The sequence below is a fragment of the Cinclus cinclus genome, chromosome 22 (assembly GCF_963662255.1).
Source record: "Cinclus cinclus chromosome 22, bCinCin1.1, whole genome shotgun sequence".
Lineage (NCBI taxonomy): Eukaryota > Metazoa > Chordata > Aves > Passeriformes > Cinclidae > Cinclus > Cinclus cinclus.
In genome coordinates, this window is record NC_085067.1 from 6,323,597 (window position 1) to 6,350,498 (window position 26,902).

General features: G+C 43.7%; 1 protein-coding gene across 9 annotated transcripts in view; it reads right to left on the reverse strand.

The window, feature by feature from the left end:
- Positions 1–26,902, reverse strand: part of CUX1 (cut like homeobox 1) — a 271,693-nt gene that overhangs the window by 21,775 nt on the left and 223,016 nt on the right. For 3 of the 9 annotated variants that reach the window (XM_062507257.1, XM_062507256.1, XM_062507255.1), the window contains 4 exons: positions 25,738–26,040; positions 21,246–21,434; positions 16,191–16,455; positions 9,420–11,671 (listed from right to left, as the gene is read on the reverse strand). The exons of the other annotated variants lie outside the window; for them this stretch is intronic. In XM_062507257.1, coding sequence (XP_062363241.1) covers positions 10,969–11,671; positions 16,191–16,455; positions 21,246–21,434; positions 25,738–26,040 — 1,460 coding nt within the window. In that variant the 3' untranslated portion in view covers positions 9,420–10,968. Of the gene's footprint in view, positions 1–9,419; positions 11,672–16,190; positions 16,456–21,245; positions 21,435–25,737; positions 26,041–26,902 lie in introns of those variants that run through there. 9 annotated transcript variants of the gene reach the window in all.

Genomic DNA, 26,902 nt, shown 5'->3' on the forward strand with positions numbered 1-26,902 from the left:
CACAAATCCCACCAAACCATCCATGTGATCCCTCTGGGCATCACCAAAACCAGAAGCACAATGTAAATGTTTGCTGCTTGGACTCAGGTCTCACCTCAATAAAAGACAGCCCACGCGGAATTGTGTTTGTATAAAAGATATTTACTTCAATTATCACACCTAGGGTGCTAGTGAATAATAATAATAATACATCGTGTGAGTTTCATACAGTGATATTGCTTCTCCATATCATATAGGGACCGTTGTACAGTGCTGAGAACAAACATTTTATGGCTAAACCAAACAAAGACAGAAACAATGCCGTCTGCTGACGAGGGAGCGCTGCCCTGCACTGCCAGCCAGATAAACTCTTACTTTTTATGTTCAAACAAATACCAAGAAATAAAATGTTACAAAAGATGAGTCACAGCAACACAATGTGGGCTTCTCAAAGCTACTTGTACAAAAAAAATGACACTTTTTTTTTTTTTTTTGGTCAATTGGGTCTTTGTGAGGATCTTTTTTTTTTTTCTTTTTTCTTTTTTAAAATCCGTGATTGTGAATATAACAAACAAGCTCTAAAAACATCTAAGACTTAGTGCGTTACAGAAAAAATATAAAATACTGCTAAAAATGTAAGACACCACAATACACTGGGGTAAAAACTGAGCTTATTATTAAAAAAAAAAATAGTTCTCAGGAAAAAGTACACCACTTTCTGTTCGAGTTCATCTTGTGCTGTGTTAGTAGTCGGGGCATTTCCAAGGTCTGCCCATTCTCATGGCAAGTAGTTATTGCACAAATGCAAAGAGTTAATTTTTTAATTAAAAAAAAATGAAAAGGGACATGAGGGAAACAATTAAAAAAAAAAAAAAAGAAGAAAAGAAGAAAAAACAGAACATTCCCCCCCCCTCCCCAGCCTCCATCTGCTTTGGGATCAACATCCAAATTCGTATGTGTGACATTCTCACAGCATTTCCAGCAAGGAATGGGAGAAAATGCTTTTCACCACAGAAATGCATAGAGTATTCCCAGAGGAACAACCTTTTGTTTGGCAGAGCTGATCCAACACTTACACTAGGGCATTTTTAACTCTGATTTTCAGTTTCTTTTTTGGACTACACCAGAAGGAAAACGAACCTGATGCGGTAAATTTGCCGGATATTTTTTTCCTTTTTTTTTCTTTAGTGGAACACCCTTGAAAGGCAAAGTGCAAATTTGCTTCCCAAGCCACAGAAGTGGTGCTGTGCCCTGCAGTGTCCAGCACCTTCCCCTCTGCCCATGCCAGGGGGGAGCTGGCACTGGAGCCTGGCCCTGCCCCTGGGACACGGCGGATTTGGGGCTGCAGTCCCACTTTTCTGCTGCTCCCCAGGGCCGGGGAAAAGCCTCTCTGAACACATCTCAACCCGGCAGCAAAACTGAGCCACCCCTGTGTGCCACAGAAAATGCACAATGTGGATTTCCAGAGCTCACACCAGGAAAAGTTGCTGCCGCACAAGGTGAATTGTTACTTGCCTTTTTATATTTTTTTTCTTTCCTTGACCAACTTGTGAATGAGAAGGAAATTAGCTCTGAATTCAGAAAGTCAAACATATGCCAACAAAGATGAACATCACAGGAAACCAGTCTCTCATTTTAAATGAACACTCGTGAGTTAATTGCAATGTGCTCTGACCAGGGGCTCTGCATCTTTAGGAAATTCTCAGTAGAGGCTCTAGGAGGCTCAGGGTATTTTCTCTCTCTGTATATTTTAAGTCTCTTCTCTCACAACTGAGGCTTCTTATTCTCAGTCCTAAATTATTTTAAAAACTATTTAAATAATATTATTTATTAGGCATTTAGATAAAATACTTTTTTTTTTCCTTACAAAAAAAAAAAAAGATTGCTCTAGAAAACACAACAGGGGCACGATATGGATACTACGAGCCAACACCACCTTCTTCATCTCTAGGATATCCCAAGCTTTCTCCAACATCCATTTAGGGGACAGCAACCTGGTCTAGTGGAAGGTGTCCCTGCCCATGGCAGGGGCTTGGAACAGGATGAGCTTTAAGTTCCCTTCCAACCCAAACCAATGATATGTAAATACTCCTGTTGTGTTAATATCCAAGAAAAAAAAAAAAATCAAACCTCGACAAAGAAAAAAAAAAAAACTGTTAAAAATTAATCTCATAAATAGGAAATATTAGATTGTTGTCCTAATCACAAACCACCTCTGTGTGTTTCACCTTCTGATGCTGCAGAGAGAGCGAGCTCGGGAAGGGACGCGCTGGGGAAGGCTGGGGGTGCCAGGGTGTGGGGGGTGCCTGTTCTGCACAAAACCAAATCCTGACTGGAATGGCTCGACAGTGCCTCGCCAGGCAGAGCCAGCAGGGCCCTGGGCATGGCAGTGGGGACAGCAGGCGTGACTGATGGCACAGAGGAGCTGCCATGGCTGAAGTGCACTGCGGGTTCTTGCACTGAGCCCTACGAGCATCAGCTGGGTGATGGCTGAGTCCTACCCCAGGAACTGCTGGAACCAACCCACAGGGATGTGGGATTTTCTTTCCCCCCCACTCAGGAATGTGAATTCTGAAGTAGAGCTCGCCCTGGCTGGTTGTGGGACAGGAACCCCCCAGACACGGACCCAGAGTTTCTATTGCACAAAAACTCCTCACGCAGTGCTGGTTGTGCTTGGGAGCCAAGCACGAGCCAGAGTTGGGACACTGGGATGCTCCAGCAGTGTTTGCTCCCCCCTCATAAAAAAAAAAAAAGGAAAAGCGGCTGGGAATGCTGCAAGCCAGATCACTGTGCTTTAGATTATTCTCCACGAAGAGATTAGGAAATAAGGCACATAGCTTTCCAAGTAGAGAAAGAGTAAATTTCAGGAAGCAAAACCTAAAGACTTAACAGGAAATGTGGCAACATACAGGATTTTGATGATATGCCTGTGGAGTGAAAACAAAGTAATTTCAAGCTCGACTAAAATCTTTCTCCCACAGAAAAAAAAGGAATGACCTATGAACTCCATCTCTCTAGTGAAGGTGAGAAGGAAATGGAAGCCCTGATCAAGGAAAAGGAAAAGTACAATACAGATGTGACCTTGCTTATTCCCCACGCTCCTCTTTTCCAAACCAGATGCTCAAGTACTCCCTGTATCACCTGCAACAGCATCCAGAGGTAACCAGATACTTTGGAAACACTTTTAAAGCTAGTAATAACTTACCCACATATAAATAACACATCAAAACAGCACAAAGGGTCTAACGCAAGCTAATAAAAGCCAGGGAAGTCTTATTGAAAGACTGATTGCAAAAAATATTTTTTCCTAGTTATTTGGAGACAAGATTGTACTTCAGAGCAAGTCAAGTGCCAAGTTTTATTTATTCTCTTGAAAGCACAGACACTTGCCTTCCAAGAGGAGCTGCCCAGCAGAAAATTTCTACTTCATTCCTACAAATCCTTGAATTTTCAGCTAAGGGAGAGCAAGGCTGAGCTGCTTGCTTGAATTCCATACTTGGCTCGAATTTACTTAATCAGCTGTTTTTGTGATTGTTTTAAATATGTCTTTACTGCCCACTGTACATTGATAAAGGAGAGAGCACCAGACTTGTGCAAATATCTGGGATATGAACCTCCTGCAGGAAGCCAAACCTACAGACAAGGTTTGACCCCTCCTTTCCAGTTCCTTGGCTCTTGCACATCTCAGACCCTTGGGATAATTTTTATGTATTCTGAGCATGATCTTCGCTGTCCTCATTAGTTAAACCCATGCATCTCCAGCAGCCTGGTCTCTTCAGTGGTTAATCCCCTCTTTACAGCAGGGAATGGATCTAACAAGTGGGGAATGGCATCCTCTGCCCATTAAATTACATATTGGTTTTAAGCCCTCGCTCACCTACATCCCAAATGATTTCACAAATTTGGCTGCAGCAATTCTGCTGCACCATTAAGGCCAAGCACACAAATGCTAAATACACAGAGGGGCTTTTCCATCCTGGAATGATGCACAGAGACACATTTAACAACTCCCAAAAATGCATAATAATTACCCACACAGACAGAAGAGAACACAACTCTTGCTCTCGCTGTCAAGAGAGAAGCTGTGCTACTGTGACACTACCAGGAATTACACAGGAACTGTGCAAAAATCACGTGTGGCACCACAACAGCAGGAAATTCTGGGCATGACTCTCCACTTCCAAAGAACTTTGGATGAAGATTGTACCATGTATTACAAATATCTCTGGAATTCAAACAGAAAACCAGAGACACGACCTCACAGGGGGGTTCACTTTGCTGCACTGATCCTGCACTCTTTTGTTATGGTAAAGGATTCAGTTGGTCTCTGCACTCAGCTGGTTCAAAGTCCAAAGAAACTGAACTGATGTGATGAAACCAACAGTTTTAATAACAGGAAATCTACAGAACCGTGGCTAAAATCTCCCAACACCACTGTGAGTAAAGCAAGCCTGAAACTGGCAGAATTGACCTTTACAGAAGAGCTGGACCAGTTAAAAATACAGTAATCTTATTAGTTTTTTAAAAGGAGGTATTTCCTTTTAATGCACTTTAGTGCCAGAAGATGGTTGTGAACAGCAATGACAATCAAGCCCAGGAATCCCATCAGGGTTTTTTCCATTCACAAAAGTTGTAAAAACACAGTTTTCACAGAGAGCCAAGGATTTGGGGATGGATACAGATGCCCAGGTCTTGGGAAAAGCAGGTCCTGGATTGTACAGAGGATTCTGGTGAGGGGCACTAATAAAGTTCAATGAAGGACTTTCTTCAACTGGAAAAATGACCTTATAACTAATAACTGCTATTAAATATGCCACAGTACCACTTGGCTGGGGGGAAATCATCCCTGAGGACAGAGATGGCACCACTTACACACCTGTTTTTAAGGCTTTCTGAAAAAGTAAGTGCACAGGCCTCACGCTAATCTTCTCCAAAAGGATACATTTCATGTTCAGAGCATAAAATCATTTTATCCTTGCATATTAATAGGGCAGGGTATAGTCCATGACCTGGTCATGTAGGACAAATCCGTCCCTAGGCATGGCATAAAGAGCTTTTCTTGCTAAAAAGTCCATTATTAACCATACTTTATATATGGCATAGTCAATATATCCTGTAAAAGAGATGGGGAGGAAAGAAGAAATTGGTGAAATTATATTTCTACATTTTAGAGCTCAAATATATGTGAAGGAGACAGGGACTGTTACACCCCTTTTGAACTACAAAGGTTATATCAGAAAAGAAATTCAGTACTTCCCATGCCAGTGATTCTCCTTGCAATTTAAAACCAGACTTTATAAACTGCTGGGGCAGGGAGGGGAAGGTCTTTCCTTTGTACAGAATTTTTAAATTCTCAGAAAAGTTGATTGTATATGCAACACAAAATGCTGATGTTTGCAGAGCAGAAAGGGAAAGGCAGAACAACACAGGAATCAACCCAGTCCTGCTTTGCAAATGTTCTATCCATGTGAGTTAAATTTAGGGATAAGGGGCTACAACCAGCTGGTCACACCAGGGCCAAAACTGCCACACACTCATGGGAAAGCCTTGACTTGGTTTTAGGGAATGTTAAATCCAGTCCCCACCTAAGCACCAACTTTCCTTCTCTTGTTTCTGAGTCTCCAAGAGGAGCTCGGCCACGCTCGGTGGCTGAAGACAGAGAACACCCACTGGGTGAAGAGGAAATCAGAGAGAATTCCAGAAACTCCTTTGTATGAAGAGACACAAATGAAGCAAAAATAGTGCCCTCCATGTGCAGGTTAAAAATGTCACTACTCCACTTTCAGTCTGCAACAAATTGCCAAGCTACTGATCTCTCACAACCCTGCTAAAGGCACAGATTACTGCGGCATTTCAACTGAAATAAAACTTTTTGGATCCGAGTGCAAAGTGTCCAAACCCAATTACTTATTTTTTTGGTGTATTCTCGTAATTTCTATGCTGTCAAAATCCGATTTTTTTTCCTGTTTCTAACCTGCCCTGTTTTTGCCAGGAGCATTCTTATTCATTAAAGCTTTAAGAATACTGGAAATCATTAACCTTAAAATGGGAGATGAGAGACTTCTGACTGCAGCTGTGCTTATAGGGACTGCAACCACAGTTAGCATTTTCCATTATTTCATCACATTAATTTGTCACGTGTCCCTCAATCCTATTTTATGTCTATTTATCAGCTTTGCACTCTGAATTACCACCAGAATGATTAACTTCTCTAACTTACTATTTCTCCTGTTAAAGGATTGAAAAATAGTGACTTTTAAGTAATTGGGTTGGAAAATATTGCATAGAATTCTGTGGTGCTCATGGTTGTGGTGTTCATGGTTATGATGTTCATGATTGCTCTACACCAATCCCATATCAAGAAGTTACATAAAAATAATGCAGAGATCTTTTAGCTAATGAGAAAGGCACATACTTCTTTCTTTTTAACTGTAATACAGATCTTTCCTATTACAGCAAGGAGTTTATTACCTAAGGACTCACTAATGCATGATATGGTCAGAGTGCACTGATACGGGTTCCTCTAAAGGGTGGCTCTATTTATAGGCATTTCACCAATAAATAAATAAAATGGTCAAATTTTATGGCATCAGAAGCAACTGTAATTAAATGCATTTCTGTCAATAAACATCTGCAATGCTTTTGTCTGAAATCTGTATCCTGAAAAATGGAAGTGTATTGACAATCCCACTGCATGACCCTTCTGCCATGGGATACTCTTTCTTGGCTTTTAGCAAACAAAGCACTGCACTTTTTTCCTTCCCTAATCATCCAGAGAGAAAAATCAACAATTTAACTGCAATATAAACGTATTTCTATTAAAACAGCCCTGGCCCTTCATGCACAGCGTTGGTAAGATCATGGAACTGGAAACAGAGAGAGAAAATAAAATGCTTTTAAAGAACCTCAGGAAAAACAGACTCTGGCATGATGGATTTCCTGAAAACTGCCTGTGCTTTTATCCATCAGGAAAAGAAATGTCAGCAATGAGGGCTCTGCTGCTCTGTGAGATGAGCCCCATGTCACACCTTTCACACATTCCCTTCCCTGGAATCAGCACCCAAGGGATGACAGCCACTGTGCTGCTTTTTGGCATTTCCCCTCTTTCTACTTTTTATCCTTTGAATTAAGTTAAAAAAAAAAAAAAGATTATTCCAAAGCACATTTTCCTCCCAAGGGTGAGTTCCAAATTGATCCCAACTATCTCTCACACCCTGCAGTGTAAGTTCAGCCTCTAAACTGGAGGGCCTTGGACAGAAACACCAGCAGGTAACTCATGTCCAACCCGAGAACCTCAGCAGTAGTTCAACTAATCCATCCTACTTTCCACTGGAACAGAAAAGCAGCTGTGACCTTGGCTAAACACCAGGACAAGCCCAGGGAGCATCTCTGAGCTCCAGGTCTGAGGGTGCTCCTCGGCCCCTGCCCTCGAACCAGGGGTCACCAAGGAACCCAAAGGGACTCTGGGCAGGGGATCACCCCAACAGCATCTCAGCAGGCTAATCCACATTCAACACAGATCATTAAATATGAAACAGCAAAAAGGAGCTAAGCCATTAATAAAGTGCCAAAAATATAGGAAATACTGACAGCATTTTATTTGATTAATTTTATAATAGATCCCAATGACAACGCTTGGCAGGATGGAGTGACTTCTGACTTCTGAACGCTGTCTTTATCCAGCAAAATTACATGACTCAAATGGAATAATGGAGCTTAGAATTAACAGTTAGTGTTATGAAAGAAAGATTTCCTCTAGGGCAAGCTACAGATACGCTTTTTAAAAATCATTACAGCATTAGAAACTGGGCGGATGCTAAAGAATCCTAAAGAACTAGTGGAAACCTGAAAAGCAAACCAAAAATAAACATGAAAAAAAAAAAGAAGAAGATATGTTTCAAGGCACTTACATATTGCTTATTAAGAAGAGAGATTGACCTTAAGTGCTGCATTTGCGTGCGACCTGTGAATACAGTTCTGCTGTCGTACAGTGCAGCCAGAGCTCTCAGTAAGCATCATGGAATGCAATCAGATAGACACAGGCACAAGAACAGTTTGGGGAATATTAACTTAAAGAAAAAAAAAATAAAATCATCAAACAGAAAAGACCCCCTCACTCTGGAGAAAGCCGAGAGTAACCACTTGACTGCATCCAGCACCTGGGTCTCAAATCAGCAGACAAGGACAGTAGGAACAGACTGGCAAGTGTATTGCCTAGAATTAATTAAAAAACCCAACCTGAACCAAACAACAACGAAGAAAAAAAATAAAAATAATTAAAGAACCTAAGAAAACATCTGCATCTCCTGGGCAGAAGTTTTGCTGTTGGCTGGAGACGCAGCTCGTCGTGACTTGTACTAAGGTATGTGAACTCCTACCAGGACGTGTTGATCCAGGGAGCTGTGCTTTGGAAGTCAGAGCAGGACACTGGACAGGTACACAGAGGTCACCCCTGGCTTCACCCCATTCCCACGCACTGGCCACGCTCCCAGTGGGAAGCCAGGAGTGCTCCCAGCAAGCGCTGCCACACCCTGGTGTCCGTCACTGCCAACTGTCCCTCAGCTCATCACACAAAGGGGCAGCTGCTCTCTCTCTGCTTCTCAGCTTTAGTTTTGCATCACGAGTCCCCAGTTACCCAAGGAGGAATCCTGAAACAGCTAGCAGTAAAAATCGGAAATAAATCCCTGCCTTTCAGCCTCCTAGAGCCTTCTTTCCTTAGTCATGAGAAGGATGGATTTTAGTGTACTGATTCTTAAATTTGTGAAAACTTGCGCTAAGTGCTGCTGTCGCATGTTAAGAGACTGTAAATGAAATACATAAGTTCTAAAACATCATGCAAGAAATGTGGTTTCACATCTTACAGTCAAAAATCCTACTAATGAATTAATACAAGCACACTGAGGTGTAATATTGGGAACATACCTTTAAAGTCGGAACTCCTCTCCCCCATCCCTCCCTCCCCCAAAATCAGAAAAGTAATATTAATTAAACTTAAGAAGTAATGAATGCACCATTAAAGTGTCATCAAAAAGATGCTGACCTAAGACAAAAGTTCAATGATACACAATACGGTCAAAAAAGTCTTCAATCAATAATATACAGTATGACAACTACATCTTGTAAATTATACCCAATACTGCCGGCAGTCTATCCCTCTAAAGAATATTTGCCCCCTTTCATCCCTTCCTAACAATCAGATAATAAAATACAGCACCTATAAATAAGCAAAAAAAAATTATATATATATATATTTATATATATATATATATTCCGAAATCATCTATTGTTAGTTTTAAAGATATGGCAATAAAGGAGTCTAAATTAGCAAACTTGTAGAAGCCATAACTGATAAAACAGCTTATTGAAAAAAGGTGGCAGTAATGCACTCTATGTGTGCACAAGTACGTAAGAAAATACACAGACGTATAAAATTGCACGCACACACCCACGCACACACATCCTTCCACACACCTCTATGCTCACGCATATACATATAGACAACAGGAGGAGTTAGAGACAAGTTAGAATTGGATTTGTACTTTGATCAGCCCTAACCTGTGCATAAAATAATGGGAAAAGGCTGTATTTCTGCAGGGCAGAACGGGCCGGACTGGGATTCGAGAGCACGAAGGTTTTGGTTTCGAGCTTGGGCTGCTTCCACCCCGGTAAGAGCCCCTCTGGTCATTGCCATGTACTCTTTATCCACGCAAAAAAAAAAGGAGCTTCCCACAACTAAAACGTATTTAAAATCAGTGCTCGTGGTGGGAAGAGAGTCAGTAAATGGCCACCAACAGCAGGAAAAGGGCTGGGTCTGCGGCAGCTCCAGTCCCTCTTGGTGGTGTGTGACAGCAGTCGGACACGTGAACTGCATTCCCAAGGATTCCAGGTAAGCTGAATGTTCGGGATACGGGCTAGGCCCCCAAGTAGCAGGCTGAAATGTTACTGGCCAACGTTTTTGGAGCGATCTGTCTTTGCTGAAAGGAAATCCTGTACACTACGAACCAACTGAAATGATCAAGTACATGCTGCTTCTAAGTTGTCTCCTAAACCTCCCAGATATGAGGTCTGATCAGCGTGCTCTGTGGTTAGAGGTTAAAAAGCAGATTATAAAATACCTAGATTCAGATTTTTTTTCTTTCTGTCCTGATTTGGCCTAAAATGGAGTGTATTAAACAAATTCTGGGCTGCAAAAGACCAGAATCAGTTAAAGCTATGAAACAATGTGCACTACGTGTCAATATTCTATTTCACTTACAAGAAAACACTAAGTCAGCTACCACAAATTAAGATATTTTCCTGATGTGACTTTTTTTTTGTTTTGTTAAAAAATATGTGGAGTAAATGTGTTTTTTTTTTTTAATTCAAAGTTTCAAACAACAAGATTCTTTTCTTTTCTTGAAAATATGTAGGAATCCAAACTAGTGTGTTTAGAGTCGGTTGACTGTGCAATCTCTTAGTGGCAACTGAACAGCTACAAAAAACTTTCTTTTTTTTTCTTTTTCTTGAAAAATCTCCCCTTTTTTCCTGGTTTAAGAAGATAATAGTGTATTATCGCTCTGTAGCCATTAGATGGCAGATAAAAAGCCCCCTTTTAATATGTGGGTTTGATTTTTTTAAGATTTTTTTTTTTTAGGTTTTTTTTTTTCCTGTTTTTCATTTTTTTAAAGCCCCACACCAAAGAGGAGGGCACAAGGCAAAGCTGTATGAGTTATTCCAGAAATTGTGGAAATCACTTAGGGCAATAATAAAAACACTTCAGGGTACAAAAAAGCTTGACTACACATTTCAGTTTTCTTCCTCGAAAACACAAACATAAATTGGGCTTAACGCTCCTTTTTTTTTTTTTTTTTTTTTTTTTTGATTTCTATATGCACCTTGGCCTATGGCGTTTTTGCCCTGTGGCCCGCAGGGCGGTTAAGTGCGAACACAATAAAACCAGTAGAGGTCCAGTTTGACTTCCCAGCTCTCGCGAGTTGGGCCAGTTTAATCTCAAAACTCCCACTCGACGGCCTCTTCCCGACTGGCGGCCTTCTCCAAGCGGTGGATGATGTTGTTCAAGTTGGCCGCTTTCTTTTTCCTCAGGGAGCTGTCTCGTGTGTTCCTGGAGCTCGCCGCCTCCGAGAAGCCGAACAAGCTCTGCAGAGAGTTGGCTTTCTGCGAGCCTGCGGCCGGCGTCGAGCTCGTACTTGGCACACTGGAGATTTTCTCTGAACTTTCTTTTGACTTGTAGGAGCTCTCCCCCGTAAGGACTGAGGTGGAGGCAGCTGAGGTAGAGGCATCCCCTTCCGTGGCAGAGTTTGGCAGTGTCTCCAGAGCGTCTCCCGGGCGCGGCGGTGCCGGCGGGGAGCTCTGGCGCGGCGCTCGGAGCCGGCCCTCGTCGTCGGTGTCCTCCAGGCTCTCGGGCTCCGCTCTCTCCGAAGGCCTGGCGCCTCGCAGTGCCTCTTCCCCCGCCTCGAAAGCCGGCTCGGCGGGCCCTCCCTGAGACTTGGCGGCCGCGCTGCTCAACTCGTCCGCCTCCGGGCCGCTGGGCTTCCCTTCGGGAGGGCCCTCGGCGTCCACGCCGTCGCAGCTGTCCCCCTCGGAGCCGTGGGCCGCCCTGCTGCTTCTGGCCGAAGGGGAGTCACTCGACCCGGCCTGGCTCTGGCTCCCGGCTTGGATCTCCTCGATGAACAGCTCCCGGCGGATGCGGGACCTACGAGACAGGGGAGAGGGATGTGAGTCTGCCAGGGCGGCAAGGAGATGCCCGCCTCCACTAAAGATGCCCTTTTGTGGAATCATTAAGGCTGGAAAAGGCTTCCGAGACCATCGAGTCCGACTTCCAACCAAGTACCACCAAACCCTGCTGCCAAGTGCTGCACTGACTCGTTGTTCGAATGTTTCCAGGGGTGGTGACTCCACCACTTCTCTGGTGAGAAGTTAGTATTTTTAACAAAAAATATGAATATGGTTTTAGGAGATCCAGAATAAAGTGGATCGTAAGCACAAAACAATTCAGATTTCTACTAGAAACGAGCCAGTCTGCCTAAAGGAAGAATAAACCAGGAAAAAGCTGGACAAGCCCCCTGGTGCTCCTGGGCAGCGAGGAGAAATGAAGACGAAACCAAGCCCATTGTGTTTAAAGCACTGTGAGAAAACCCAGTCTGTGACAGGCTGCCAGTCTATGAGCTAGTCTGACTTTTGCCTCATTTTTTATTTAAAAAATCAATTTCAGAACATGAATAGTGACAAGCCAAGAAGTGCCTTTCATAGGAATAACTGCACTCCATGTGTGGGTAGAAAGAACTGCCTGCTGTGCAAGGATACCCCAAACACACCACCACTGTCGTTTAACTCAGGCCTTCCTCCCTCTTCCTTCTCTGTTAAGGGTTCCCAAAATCCTCACGAGTACAGAAAAGTTTATGGAAAAACCTTAGGGTCTGGGCTAACACTTTCTCTGTCCTGCTACATCCATGGGACAAGTGATGAACACCATTTAAGTCCTAATTTATAACCAAGAGGGAGCCTCAATGATCCAGGGTCAGGGACGGGACCACAGGCCTGCGGAGAGTTCACCAAAACTTATTATTTTTCAGAGTGAAGATAAAAAACTCTTGGTTTCAGCCACAGGGAACTGACAAGGGGCCTGCAAGCCACAAGTGAAACGCTGTCCCAGCGCTGATGGCTGTAAGGATTTTCTATTTTTCCTTAACGGTGCCATGGAAGACAGCACACAATGGAAAAACATTCAGCTAAATGGAGAACACCACCTGAATACTGCTTTTGAAGCTAATGATCTTATTGACTTACTTGAAATGCAACAGAGTATTTCAGTAGTGCTCGCTGACTCCACACTTCTGAAGGATTGAGGGGGTCTGTAATTTTCCCTAGGAGAATATTATTCACCTAACGGAAGCCCACAGGTGCTAACATTAATTTTCTATTACCATTAACTGCATGCATCCTGCAACATCGATTATCAGGCTCTATTTATGCCTAAAATCTCCCTGCATGGACATTGATCCAGAACATGGTGCCTCTGTAATATTCCCCAGGTCAGGAGAGGAGGCTGGTAAGAGCTCTGTGCCTGCTTGGCATTTAAAATACCTCAGCTCCAGCAGGTACTGAGCCTCACTGAGAATCTGACCACAGCTCTACAAACATCCAACTTATGTCTGTGGAAATCCCTGGAATTCACACCCAATATATTGCTTCTGGAATCTGGTCTGGCTCCTGATTAACATAGTAATTAAATTCTTATGGTAAAGAACTGGTGACAGCAGCTGGAGGATTCCAGAGAGCATTCCTCCTGGGGAAGGCGTTGGCCTTGACATCCACACACCCTGCTGGCTTTCACCAGTGGAACTCCAAACACCAGAGATCTGGGTGTTTCCTGCAGCTCCCTGGACAAGCCTTCATCAAGACCAGCGCAATATAGAGTTCATTGAAAAATACACTCAGAATCTAGGGTCCAAGGGTGCTGGATTACAATTCCAGAAAATCTGGTTTCGCTCCTGATGTGTCTGTAGTATCATCTCTGCAGCCTTACTGAGTTTATGTGACAGTTTCCACAGGTGAAGTGGGACAGAAATTCCTCCCTCCCGCTTTTTTGTACCATTTTTAAGACATCAGAGCCTCAAACTCTGATGTATCTTGTATGTGCTTCACTAGTGCAAAGCAAGGGATATTTATTGTATATTCTGAGAGCTCTGTGACTGGTATGAATGCAAAGCCATAGACTTGGAGAAGTTTGCAGACATGTCAAAATCCTTTATACCCATTTATATTCTGAAGTGAATAATTTCTTTGCCTGCTGAGGATATTTTTTTCAGCATTTCTTTTTGCTGCAGGAAATAAATGCTAATGCTGACTTTCCATCTGGTGGATATAAAGGTAGATCCTGCTGTAGCAATCACCTTTGGAAAGTGAGATTTGGGCTGAATCTGAAAGGAAAAGCATCACTGCAACAGCATTCCCAAGTGACAGCAAGACAATCTTGTCCAAATCTGTGCCCTCCCTTATTTAAAGCTACAGAAAAATTTGTATTAAAGCACAGGCAGGTGGTCTGAGATGTGGAACTGCTTCTGTATAAAAAAACTCATCAGTTTGGAAAAGACATGTCTGAGGGAGAGTATAAAAGAGATAAATAAAGTTAAGTGTGCCTAGAGAAAACTGAAAGAAAGACAACCCATTTCTTATAACATACGAGCTGCAGAACAGTCAAACTCTGCTCCCCTCACAGAACACGGAACCTGTCCCTCTTCTGCAACACCTTACACATGATTTAAGAGAAATTCATGCATGACAGCAAAGAAAGTTATTCTCAAGGGGAACAAAAAAATAGGTTTGTGTTTTGATTTTTCAGTGCTCAGAGCACACAGGGCTCCAAACAGTCTTGAAACAGCTTCTGAAAGCCCTGGAGTCCCAGCAGCACATCTGGGAGCAGGCCCAGATCAGTCAATGCTCAGCTTTGTGCTGCCCCCAGCCCCCAGTCTGTAGGGTTTGATTTTGTGTCCAGCTGTCAGCACCTCCTCCCCAGGAAGGTGGGGCTGAAGGCACTGATCAGCACATAGCCAGGCAGGGATCTCGTGATGACGAGGGAGGTGACACCTGCCACCAGGCTCGTCTGCCCAAGTGAGAACAGCACATTTTGCTGTCAGGCCGAAGGGAACATATTTTCATAGGCATCCCTCCAACTTGTGTATAATTGCCTGCAAGTGGGAATTGGAAGAGGCCTGCATTTGGAGAACTCTGAGTGGTGAAAAGAGGCTGCATCCGTACTGAATTCAAGGCAGTGAAATTCAGTGTAAATATCATTACTTGATTTTTAAAAATTTTGTATTGTTTACTATAAACATTATATAACTATTGTGTGCAGTATTTCTGAGATAGCTCATTAAACTGCTGTTTTAGCTTCATCAACTTCCCTGGTAAAAGCTGAGAAGGGCCAAAGTGAAAACTACCCTTTAAATGTTAGCAGTTTTGAAAAACAAACAAGTTTAGCAATCTGGACTAATTAGGAACATTATTGGCTTCGAGTGAGGGAGCAGAATAGTATTAAATCTGGTAGCTTAACTGTACCTGTTCAATATTCATTAGCACAAATTTCTTGGAGAAAAGTCGGCTGCATTAATTAGGACTTTGAATCCCAAGCACAGTTGATAATATGTTTATTTAAATCCTTATAATTCTTATGTGCTATTCCAGCCTTGTCTCTTTTTATCGCTGTCTCTAGGCCAAAACCTGCTTCAGGGGTTCAAATGTGGAAAAGGTTCCTCCTCAAACAAGAAAGGAACTGAACAGACCAACATTTTATTTCAGTGGGACTTGATTTTATCACAACAATTAAACAAATCATAGAATTTTGGAATGGTTTGGGTTGGAAAGGACCCAAAAGCTCATCTTGTTCTACCACCTGCCATGGGCAGGGACACCTTCCACTGGCCCAGGTGTCTCCAAGCCCTGTCCAACCTAGCCTTAGACACTTCCAGGAGTCCAGGGGCAGCCACAGCTTCTCTGGGCACCCTGTACCAGGGTCCTCCCCACCCTCACAGGGAACAATTCCTTCCTAATATGCCATCTATCCCTGCCCTCTGGCTGTCTTGGCACTCCAGGCCCTTGGAAGAAGTCCCTCACTGTGACCACATCTGCCTTCAGGGTTATTGGTTCTCTGTCCTTCAGGACTCCATGAAGCTCCCCAGAAACACAGCACAAACACTGTGCCTAATTTCAGAGCTTGGTGACTCAAGGCCTAAAAGAAAATCCTCTTTTTCTTCTGATGCAAGAAAATGACACAATAAAAGCAGGGCAATTCTGATGGCATCCAATAAAGGACATTTCCAAGTACCCCCCACCCAGTGACCCAGGGACAACACCCACCACACACCCCCCCATATGTCTGTGGGTGTGCACACGGGAGTCAGACACGGTAGCCTGGCTTACTGCAGTGGCTTTATAAATATTCATCAGTGGACATCTCTACATCCACACCCACCCCAAAAGCCAGACTTTCTGTTTAAAAGCACTACTTACATCAATATGTGAGTATTGCTGCTCCTCAGGGATGACTTAAAATTAGTCTGGAGCATTAGCACCGTGATAGTGAGAACCTCCCTGCTGTCAAAGCTGTTTTGTTTTGCACAACCCACCTGACGCAGCCCACGGAGGCAGAGCAGCACCTGCCAAAGCCAAGCCAAGACCTCCCTCAGGAGCAGGGCTCCCAGGAGGGAACGCACCTGTAATTGTGGAACCAGTTGATCACGGTGCTGGTTTTCAAGTTGAGCTGCGTGGCGAGTTCCTCAATGGTTTTTGGTGATGGGTATGGCTTTTGCTGGTAGGCTCGTTTGAGAGCTTCTTTCTCCTCTGGTGCCAGCACCACCCGGGGCTTCTTGAGCTGGTGCTGGGGCTGGGGGCTGGCACCCTGGCTGTAGTCGATGCCAGCGGACGAGGACTCGCAGGACTGGCTGTCGCTGACGGAGCTGTGCCGCCGTTTCATGTAGGCTGAAAGAGAAGCACGCTGGATCAGCCCCGACTGAATACAAATGCACAATCAATGGATGCACGAGCTGAGGGATAAACATGGAGATGGCAGGTGGGAGATGCAGGATGGGTTGTTCGAGGGGATGGGATGGGATGGGATGGGATGGGATGGGATGGGATGGGATGGGATGGCAAGGATTGGGTACCACCAGAGAGAAAATGCAGGGAGGATGCAAGAAGCAGAAAGAGAAGAAAAGAGGGTAAGTCAGCTGGAAACCTGCCAGAGTTTTCTGCCTTTACAATGAATGTGGGACACGAATGACAGGGTTCAGTTCACACAACTCCTTTCAGATTCACTCCTCGAAGAGGAGTGAACTCCCACGTCCTGACTGGGACAGCTGTGTTCATTTTGACTGAAAGGGGTTTGGTGGTTACAACGCTTCAGGTGTGCACGGAGGTGTCTCTGACATTAAGGAAAATATGACTGTGGAAGTGGAGTTGCAGCATTCCCAGCCTTCCCAAGCCATCTCCAACACACGATGGCGCCTGGAGCCTGGAGATGCCAGGGATGGGCTGCACAACCCATCAGGCGTTTGCTGCCTTTCCCAACAGCTCTCTGCTGTGGCAGCGACAGGCTAGGAAAGAAAACCAGCCCCCAGCACCCTTCTCCCGTACACAAAGCTCCTTCCTAAACAAAGACACTTTTAAGAAAGCTCTCCCTGCACTGCTGGGATTGGTGAGGCTGATGGCAGGAGCCTGTGATCCTGCCACTGACTTCCTCCCTGACTGGGAGTGAATTATCCTGGCAAATTCCACAAGGAAGGAGCCCCAGCAAAGGCTGTCACTGACTTGATTGATTTACACTGGGCATGGAGAGGTGGGATTTACTGCACCTGGCAGTATCATGCACAAGCATTGCTAATGAATGGGCTCAAAACAGCAAATATAGATGAATCTTGTCAATAAAATATTTAATGGCCTGTTAAATACCTTCTAGATATTTAAGAGTTTACGTATTCAAGAGCTATAGTTTGATAACCTCGGGTATTAAATTCCAGATTACACCAGCCTGACATCAATTCAGGAGGCATTAAATCTCCAGGAGCCAGGAGCTCTGGTTGGAGCCAGGGACACTGTGGGGCCAGTCATACTGGTCAGCAACCAAATTCTTCAAAAATTCAATTTTTCTCTCCCTTCAGCTCTGCCTTCAGGCTGAGATTGCACAATGAATAAAAATTCAGTGCAGTCCAATCAACTGCAGTGTTTAAATCCCAGCCAATGTCTCCTGGCAAGGTTCCCTCCAGGACTGGCTGGGTTTTCTGGCTCCAGTGGGTTCCAGCACCCTGCCCTCTCCATGGTGCCTCCAGTGGGACCTTTGGCACTGTGGCTTTACTATCATGGAAGTGAATTCTGAACACACTCTGTAACCTTTGGGGGTATCTGCATGGCCCACATTTTGTTTTTCCTGAATATGACAGATTACCTGTGGATTGCCTACTGTGTAAGATCACTGATATGGAACACAACGTGAGCTGCTCGTGATCCATCACTCTGACGTGATACAGTCCTGCACACGTTTGAAATAACCATAAAAAACAAAGTGTTTTTTTTTAAAAAATAAATCTCCTTTAAAAATCCACCTATTTAAGTTGTTCCAAGCAGATGTAAAACTGCAAAAAATCTGCATTATTTCAAGGTGACCCATGGGCCTTATTTTTGCAGCCTTCGAGGAACTGTTACAACCTTCAACCATGGAATTAATCATTCCAACACGATAATCTCATATTTCTATAAGGTCTTTAATCTCAAAACTCCTTCCTGGGTGTTATTTCCAACTTGCATTGACATGCAAACTACAGCCAAGGCTTCCTTGTTTCCTTGCAGAGCAGAACCAAGAGGCTGGAGGACAAGATCCATCACCTCAGCAAGGGGCAGCAGCCTCAAGGAGGCCATGAGACAAGACAGAACCTGGCACGGGAGATGTGAAAGGTGCTCAGACTGCCTCTAACTGGAGTTTCTGGAATTTGGTCAGGTGACTGAGTCAGCAGGAGACACGCAGGGATCAGGATGGGCTGGATCTCCCTTTGTCTGCTCTCCAAAGAATGGGATTTCTGGCAGGGCAGAGCTCCTGTCTTAAACAGCAAAGGACAATCTGGAGCTGTGAGAGCTTGGGAAAAATGCCATTCCTTCCTCTGCTCCTATAACTTCACACTGGGATCACAAAAGGTGCACTGGCTGAGCTGGGTTGCTCTCGTGTGAATGAAACGAATGATATAAAAGCACATATTTCATTAAAATACAAATAAAGAGGAATCCCACAATGTTCCCACTGTTCAGCCACAGCAATTGTTTTCTGGAGGATAGTCTATTATCAGGACAAATTTCCGCTGGAGAGAAAAAGGCAGAACTAGGACTCAGACTTCAGGCTTTAATGCTGGTCTCTGGAAACTTAGATGACATTTTTAAAAGCTTTTCCATTTTAATTTTTATTTTTAAACATATGTGCTGCATGTAGACAATGTAAGGAGATAATTCAGAACATCTGCAGTGACAGCAAGACTCAAACTGGAATCCAAGCTGCAAGCACACTTTATTTTTGGAGAAGTTTGATTTTCATCTGTGACCAGTCTCCACTTCTCAGGAGACATATGAAAGAAAAGGAAACTCAGCTGTAATATGGGCAAAGGTCTGGATCTGGGTCTGAGGCTGAGTGAGTTACACCTTTCCCTCCCAGCATCCACGTGTCCCTCTGGGAAGAGTCCCCAGCATGTGCCCAGCTATGGATACCACAGACACCATTGCACAGCTTCCCACTGACATAAAACAGAGCCCCTTTTAATATAATTTTTATCTTATACGGTATTGAACAGCATTATTAAAAAGTGAAATAATGGGGAAATAAAGGGAATTAAATTTTCTTCTGACACCAGTACTGTTCTGTGAGGAGTGTGATGCTCCAGCAGCTCAACACCCTGGAGCTTATGAGAGGAATGAACTCTTCCAAGGCAGGAAAGGTGTGCAGAATGTCTCAGCCTGGTGAGCATGAACTCCCAGCTCCCTCCAAAGAGGGTGGTTAATGTACATTGCAAATTTTCAGAACCTCTTAAAAGGGACATTTATAGCACAAACTTTACACTGGCGGAACAGAAAAAAAAAAGAGAGATATGCAGTTCACCTTTATCATAATTATTAATTTACTCCCTTAATAAAATGTAGCAGAGAAATAATTGATAATAATGTTTCACTGGAAGCAGACCCAGTCGCATTGTTCTTTAACTGACATTAGCTGAAGGGAAAGTTAAATTCTTAATGTGGCTCTGAGCAATTTAAAAGGTTAAATTACAGGATCCTTACCTGCATGAAAGGATTTTGCAGAAAATACAGGGCTGAATTCACTTTAGACTGCTCTGCTCTGAGGAGAGCACTTGCACAGTTCAGGAGCTCAGTGCAGAGTCTCAATGATTTATGGCCTTATCTCTATTCAGATGCCATCTACAGACCATATGGATCACTCACTATTTGATAAGAATCCAGTTTAGAAAATAGTTTTGAAAGGATATTGTCAGTACTACTTTTAAATTATTTTTATTTTATTTTGCTGCATTATGGGCAATATTCTCTGTGAGGCTATAAAAACCCAGCTAGCTGACAATTTTATTCCTGCCATGTTTCTAATACAGCAAAACCCCTCACGATTCCCTTTGGTTTACAGTTGTAAGTGGGAAACCCAAATGGATTTTACTCCCCATGGAAGATCACACATGATTTGTGCTAAGATACTGCACTGCTTTATATTATACTGTTTACTGTGACAAGGGTTTGAATTTCTTCTGAAAAGCCTGCAAGACTATAATTTTCCTAGAAGCTCCTGCACTGCAATTTAAAATATAATCACCAAGTTCTTGATCAAATGTGTAAATGCTTTCAGAACATCAGTCAACAGCAGAGCTTTCAGTGTACACGATTAATGATGTCTGTGCTAATATCATTAAGGGCTAGCTCCAGAGATGTATATATCATTAATTAGTTAGCTGCTGATAATGGCAGCCCACGAGTCTCTCTTGTAAAGTCACACGAACATACTAAAAACAGGGCTCTGAATAACCACTGGGTTTTAGTGATGAATTTAAAACGGAGAGAGTTGGATAAATTTGCAGGATGTACTCCCTACTAAGATATCCAGTAACAACTCAGATCACTCACAGGTCCATCCCCGTGACTCTGTTTTGTGTGAGCAAAACACACAAATTTTATTGTATTAACACAATCACCTTCCCCCTCCCTATAAAGGCTACAAATATCATTATTCTGCAACAGCCTTTAATAAAGGCTGCATTTTTCTCTCCTCCCAGCAACCATCAGTGCAGGACTGGCAAGGAGCTTTCCCAGGAATCAATGCACAGTTCTTCCAGCCCAACATCTGTGACCAGCTGCAGCACTATCAACTAATAACCCAAAGCCAGCTCCCAAACCCACATTTCTCATTTGGTAAGGCAAGTTATCAGTGATACACCAGGGCCTCAGTAATTAATCTATAGGAGAAAACAGCAATGATTCCCCAGCAGCTGGTGAATATTTAGGGTTTGGGGATGGCTTTTTGTTGTGTGTTTGTTTTCTTTTTTTGTTTTGAGATGTATCTGCTTGAACAAGCATCAAATAAAAGCTCCAGAAAAAGCTGTCATGAGGTCCTTTTGCATAACCCTCATTCCACTGGATCAATGCTGCCTCTCCACTATTTATGGAGGGTTATAAAAGCCAGGCTGATCTCGGGAAGAGAGGAAGGTGTGATTCAGCACTCTGCTCCCCGTTACCTTTTTTCTCCATGCGCTTCATATCCATCAGCTTCTCCACGTTGTTGGGATCGTTGAGCCACAGCTGCATGCGGACAAAGGGTTCCCTTCCCTTCAGACTCAGCTTGTGCCAGGGCTTGGGGCGAGCCAGCAGGTCTGAGACAGAGCCTTGTGTCAGCCCCAGGATTGTCTCCCCGAACAAACGCTGACCTAATGTGAAATTGAGAAGCGCATGAATTCGCTCAGCCGAGACACGGGAAAGAGCACGAGATCATTCCTCAATTATTCTTACTTCAGAACTGCTTCAAAACCCAGAAGACACGTTTAGGAGAATAAATGCTCTGCCCCCCACTAGAAGGGTAAATATTGAGCTTTAGTTTAATCCTCAGGATCTGCCTGGGATAAAGGGAGGAGTTCGACAGGTTTGGGGAGCGGGACCCTAAAGTGAAACAGTGTGCAAAAAATAAAATTAGGAGAGGAAAAATTAGCTGAACTTCTAGCTAAGCAGGCAGCTAGTGAGAGCAGTGAGGCTACTTAGCTCTTATGCAGGAGGGCAGTGCCACAGCTTTGCTCCAACAGGGCAATCCAAACATTTCCAGCAATCAGTGAACCAAGAGCAATGCAACCTCCCCCTTCAGCAATGGCCATAGAAATGTCCTCACAGAAACATGTATGGAATTTCTGTGCTGTACTATCTGTGGAGATCCAACTGGGTCTTACCCACTAGAGATAATCAGAATTTGCAATACAATTTTTATTTTAGACTCTCTACATTATTTCTAGTTTAGAATACTTAATTTTAGGTCTCTTACAAAATGTTGTCATCTGGCTGGGTAAAATCTGCAAATGCTTTACAGTGTACAGTGTTCATATGTGCATTGCTGACAATGATTTTATATGGGGAAGGTCTAACTTATCAAGACTGGGGAAAATGCCTGTGCAGCTCAAACCCAACCATACAGCTGGTTTTCTAACCCCTTTCACTTCAGTGTTCTTCCTCAGCTGAACTGCCTTGATACCAACTTCAGCTAGAGGAGAGAGCCTGGAGTCATCTGAGTCATCAGGATTTAACATACAAGTGCTTCTCTCATGGGGTTTCAAGGTAACCTGAATATCTTTCCATAACCCCCAAATTTGGGCCTCAAGGTCTTGTGTCTGATCTGCAGCTTTTGAGTTGCCCCATTGACATACAACAGATCATTCTCCCTTCACATCCCAGCACCTGTAGCCAGTGGTAACCAACAGATCCCTAAGGGACAACAGGGATGAGTGGGGGCTTCTGAACCCACAGCTCTGCAGGACAAGCCCTGTAAAAGCACCACCAGCTCTTGGTCTCTTCACAGCCTTCCCTGATCCTGACACAGAGAGCTCATGGCAAGTATCTGCTCTGTAGACCCATCCCCTGTGCTTAACTCCAAGATTCCCTCCTCCTTCTCTTTAAAAATATCCCAGTACTTTTGCCCTGGTGGATTTGTTTTGCCTCAATGGGGAGAGAAGGGACTGTAGGACCAGTCAGAAGCTGCAGAACATCCCACTCAGATGTGTGGGGCAGGTGGGTCTGCAAAGCTTTCGGAGGAAGCAGCTGAGATAATGAGAAGCAGAGAGGGGAAAGGAGAACAGGGCTTAACATGACACTCTGCTAATATGCTCTAAAACTAACCCTGGAAGCAGTTCTTACAGACTGAACAGAAACCTACATTCAGAATTCACTCAAGACTCTGAGTAGTAAGTGATTTTCCACTACCCTCAATATCAGGAAAATCAGACAAAAGAGGTAATTCAGGGGCAATTTTATCTTTCTGTTATCAACACATGTATTGCTGGGGTAACCTGCTCCCTGTTTGTATTTAAAAACATCAGCAAGGCCTTATCCATTTCCCTGTAAACCTGCCAGCTCCTAGCAAGATAACACGGCTACTTTAAAAATCTGTTATTGTGTTGCCACATGAACAGGAATATGGGCACAGATTTGCAAAAGGGTTGGGAATGAGCAGTGCTGGCAGTGCTGCTGAAGGAAATGAACCTCAACCTACAGCCTAAAAATTAAAAATGCAAATGTGGAAGGAGGTAACATCATGTTCTCTAGGTGTTAAGAACAAAGCTAAAGATGTTTGTGTTGTTTATTTCATGTCAGGATATGGCAGGACAGGAGAAAACACCTGAAAGGCTCCCAAGCTAAGGGGGAAGGTGTCAGAAATCATCCTCAGGAGGTAGCAGGTGTATCATGCTCCATTTTCATCAGAGCACTATTAATAACAGGAATGTTTTTAAGCACAGGTTTCCTAAAACTCCTCCTCACCCTTCAATCCCTGTTCCCACTGATGTAGATCCTAATGGACAAAACTGTGCTGGTTTCATGGATAGCCTGGGCCCTTCCTACAAAATGCCCAATATCCCCTATCCTCAAACAGCTGAGTGCATTTGCTTCCCTCTGTGACCTCCATGGAGCCCAGCAGGGAATCACTGAGGATACTCTGACTTTTGGGGCTCAGAATATCAGCAGCATCTCAGTGTGAACACTGCCAGCACGGTGTGCTACAGGCACAGAACCTTCAGAGAATGGCTTGGGTGGGAAGGGACCTTAAAGATCACCCAGTTCCAAGTCCTACCGAAAGGAACACCTTCCACTCTCCCAGATTGCTGCTCCAAGCCCTGTCCAGCCTGGCCTTGGACACTGCCAGGGATCCAGGGGCAGCCACAGGTGCTCTGGGCACCCTGTGCTGGGACCTCCCCACCCTCACAGGGGAGAATTCCTTCCTAGCATCCCATCTGAACCTCCTCTGTTTCACTTTGAAGCCATTCCCCCGACTGGTGACGGGAGGAGAGACCCACCCAGCTCAGTCTGAATTGTTTTGTACAACTGTGGTCTTCACTGGCGGGTGACACTGGGACACCTCAGCCACCACCAGTTGCCTATGACAGGTTCACAAGGCCCAGTGGCCTAAACCAGAGAAACCTGTGCACCAGAAAACCTGGTGCACTAGCACACTGAGGGCACAAAAGGAGACATTGAAACTGGTTCCACACCTAATGCAGAGTTTGGGACACATTTCCTGGCTCTTCTGCTGCTTTTTAGGCTTGTCAGCCACACTGTAGGAAAACAAAAATCATGGGAAATAAAAAAGACTAAGTAAAAATGGCATCAAAGCAAATGTAAACAAAAATACTTTTTTTTTTTTCAAACCTCTCTGGAACACCAGAGCAGGTACTCAATAGCATTTTGCCCAAAAACTAGGAGCTTGGATCTGCAAACCCTTACCATGATTTTGGGTGTTATGTTATCTCCACTGAACAAGCAACCACCATCTGCCCAAGCCAAATGCAGGGGCAAGGAATTCTGCTGAGCTCAGTGGAACACAATCTCATTCAGGGTATGTCAGTGATTTGTCAGGGCCATTTTCTTTTTTTCCCCCAAATTATGGTAAATGAGAACTTGGGACCTCCCCCATTCCAGTACTTTTCCCCCTTAAAAATTTTTAAGACAACAACACATTACTCTGCGTCTAGATGAAAAAAAAAAGGCTTCCCTGCATAATAAAATAGAGGAGTTTTTACTTTTACAGTCATCATCTTCAGATGATATGGATAAAATTCTTCTCACATAAGTAATATAATCAGTCTAAATCTAAACTTTTGGTCCTATTTGTAGTGAAGAAAGAAAAGCTAGTACTTATGGAGAGCACCAGACATTTCCCTGAACACCCAATGCAAGTGGGATGAATCCACTGAAGACCCAGAAGCTGGAGCAGGTAACACTGGGACAGCCTTACTGCCCTCCTGCCAGAGCCCTCAAAAGATCCCATAAATTTCCCAAAGCCTTGTGAGGGAAGCAAGGGTTAAAGACATGAAGAACCAGTGATTTAGAGACAGAGTACACAGTATTAATGTGGATTTCCCATACTCACACCAGGTAATTCCCTGTGACTACTCCCAACACTCATGACACTGAATTCAACAGCCAAAAACCCATCTGTAGGCAAAAGCAGCCTCAGCTTTGCACATCTCTAACTGAGTGGCCCTGTACACTAATCTCGGGCTCATCTAAACCTCAGCTGAGTCTGGATTTTCCCTCTCAGCTCTGCAGGAACACTGTGCTCCTGCTTGTGGTGCAACTCCCTCTCCAACCATGCTGGGCTCCTCTACTTCACCCCAAAGGGGCCTGGAATTTGCAAGTGTGGGGGGAAACAGCCTTTCCCAATGGGAGAACTCACTGGCTCTGGGGTTCTGGAGGTCCTGCTAGCCTGCTGGACTCTGTTTTGGGAGGTGGGAGCAGCACCTGGCTGCTGAGCCAGGAGCAGAGCTTAGGAAGAACAAGGGTGTGATGACATTTGAAGTAGAGCGTGACAATCTGAAAGGAGTTTTCTACCAGTTTAAAAAGATTAGGTATCTTTTTAGCAAATTAAAGCTTAGGCCAGAGTCAAACCCAGGCATTCTCATACACACCTACTGTAGCTAACAATAAAAGCATGAACACTTAGATTTTTGGTCAAGAAATGAGAATAAAGTGATTTACCAAGATTGTTGTCCGTGAGCACTTCCTTGACCCTCTTGGTGATGCCATAGGTGTCCAGCTCAGGGGACATGGCCACCAGTTCTTGGATGCTGAGAGCTGAGTGGCCCGAGAGTGGCAGAGGGGTCGTGGATTGGGATTCAGATGCAGGTGGCTCGCTGGATTCCTGGGATTTGCCATCCTTACTCATCTCTATGGTGGGACAAGGCTGCTGTACCAACTCAGTCAGGCTTTTCACTGATTCACTGGAACTCATGGGAGATTCAGGAGCAGGACTGCAACTGGCAGAAGTCTTTGGAGTACTTTCTGTAATTAAAAAGAGAGAAAAAAGTCCCCACTTTAGCATAATTGTAATGTTTTGATTGCAGGATATTTAACTCTCCTCCTCATTTATATTCTACCTACTTAAAGAAATGCCTAAGTATGCAAAATGCTACTTGCTATGACTTGGGTACTAAAAAGCCTCTTTTTCAAAACAAGAATTATTTTCTAATTTTATCTTGAGTAATCTCTGATTTCTTATAAAGACAAGATGTACAAATACAAATAAAAATCAGGGAAAACTGAAGTGCAGTAGTCTGTAAGTTTGCACGCAATTTCCATGGTCAGGAAATCTCAGTTTTGCTTGCCATAACATTTTTATATAAGGATGGTTTTAAAGCTACCATTCTAGACTGGTTTAAACCTCCTTCTGTGACTTGTAAGAAACTCACTCAGCCACTATTTTTTTGTCAATGAGGGATTTTCTACAACTGATACAGCTCTCTATTTTGAGAGTGCTATTGATTTAATTTTGTTTCTTATCACACACATCACATTTTTGCAATTCTCTTTGTCCAGGAATAACAAGATTAAAATACAGTTTGTAATTATGTTGTATTAATTAAAGTGTTTGAGTATCCAACATAAAGATAGCAAGTGCATCAGGAGACACCCAAATCTGTTATTGTGACACTTGGTTTAAAAGTAAGCTTTCCCAATCTGTTAATTTGCCAACAACAATAGGTTCTGTACAAAATGTTGTTTTTCCCCCAATAAATTTATCTCTCACAGAACGTACTGACTGAGCTTATTCAGAGATTCCAGACATCTGAGGGTACAGGCTGAGCCTTTTTAAAAGCAACAACGCACAGGCAACGTGGTTCACAAGAATAATTCAGAAGATAAG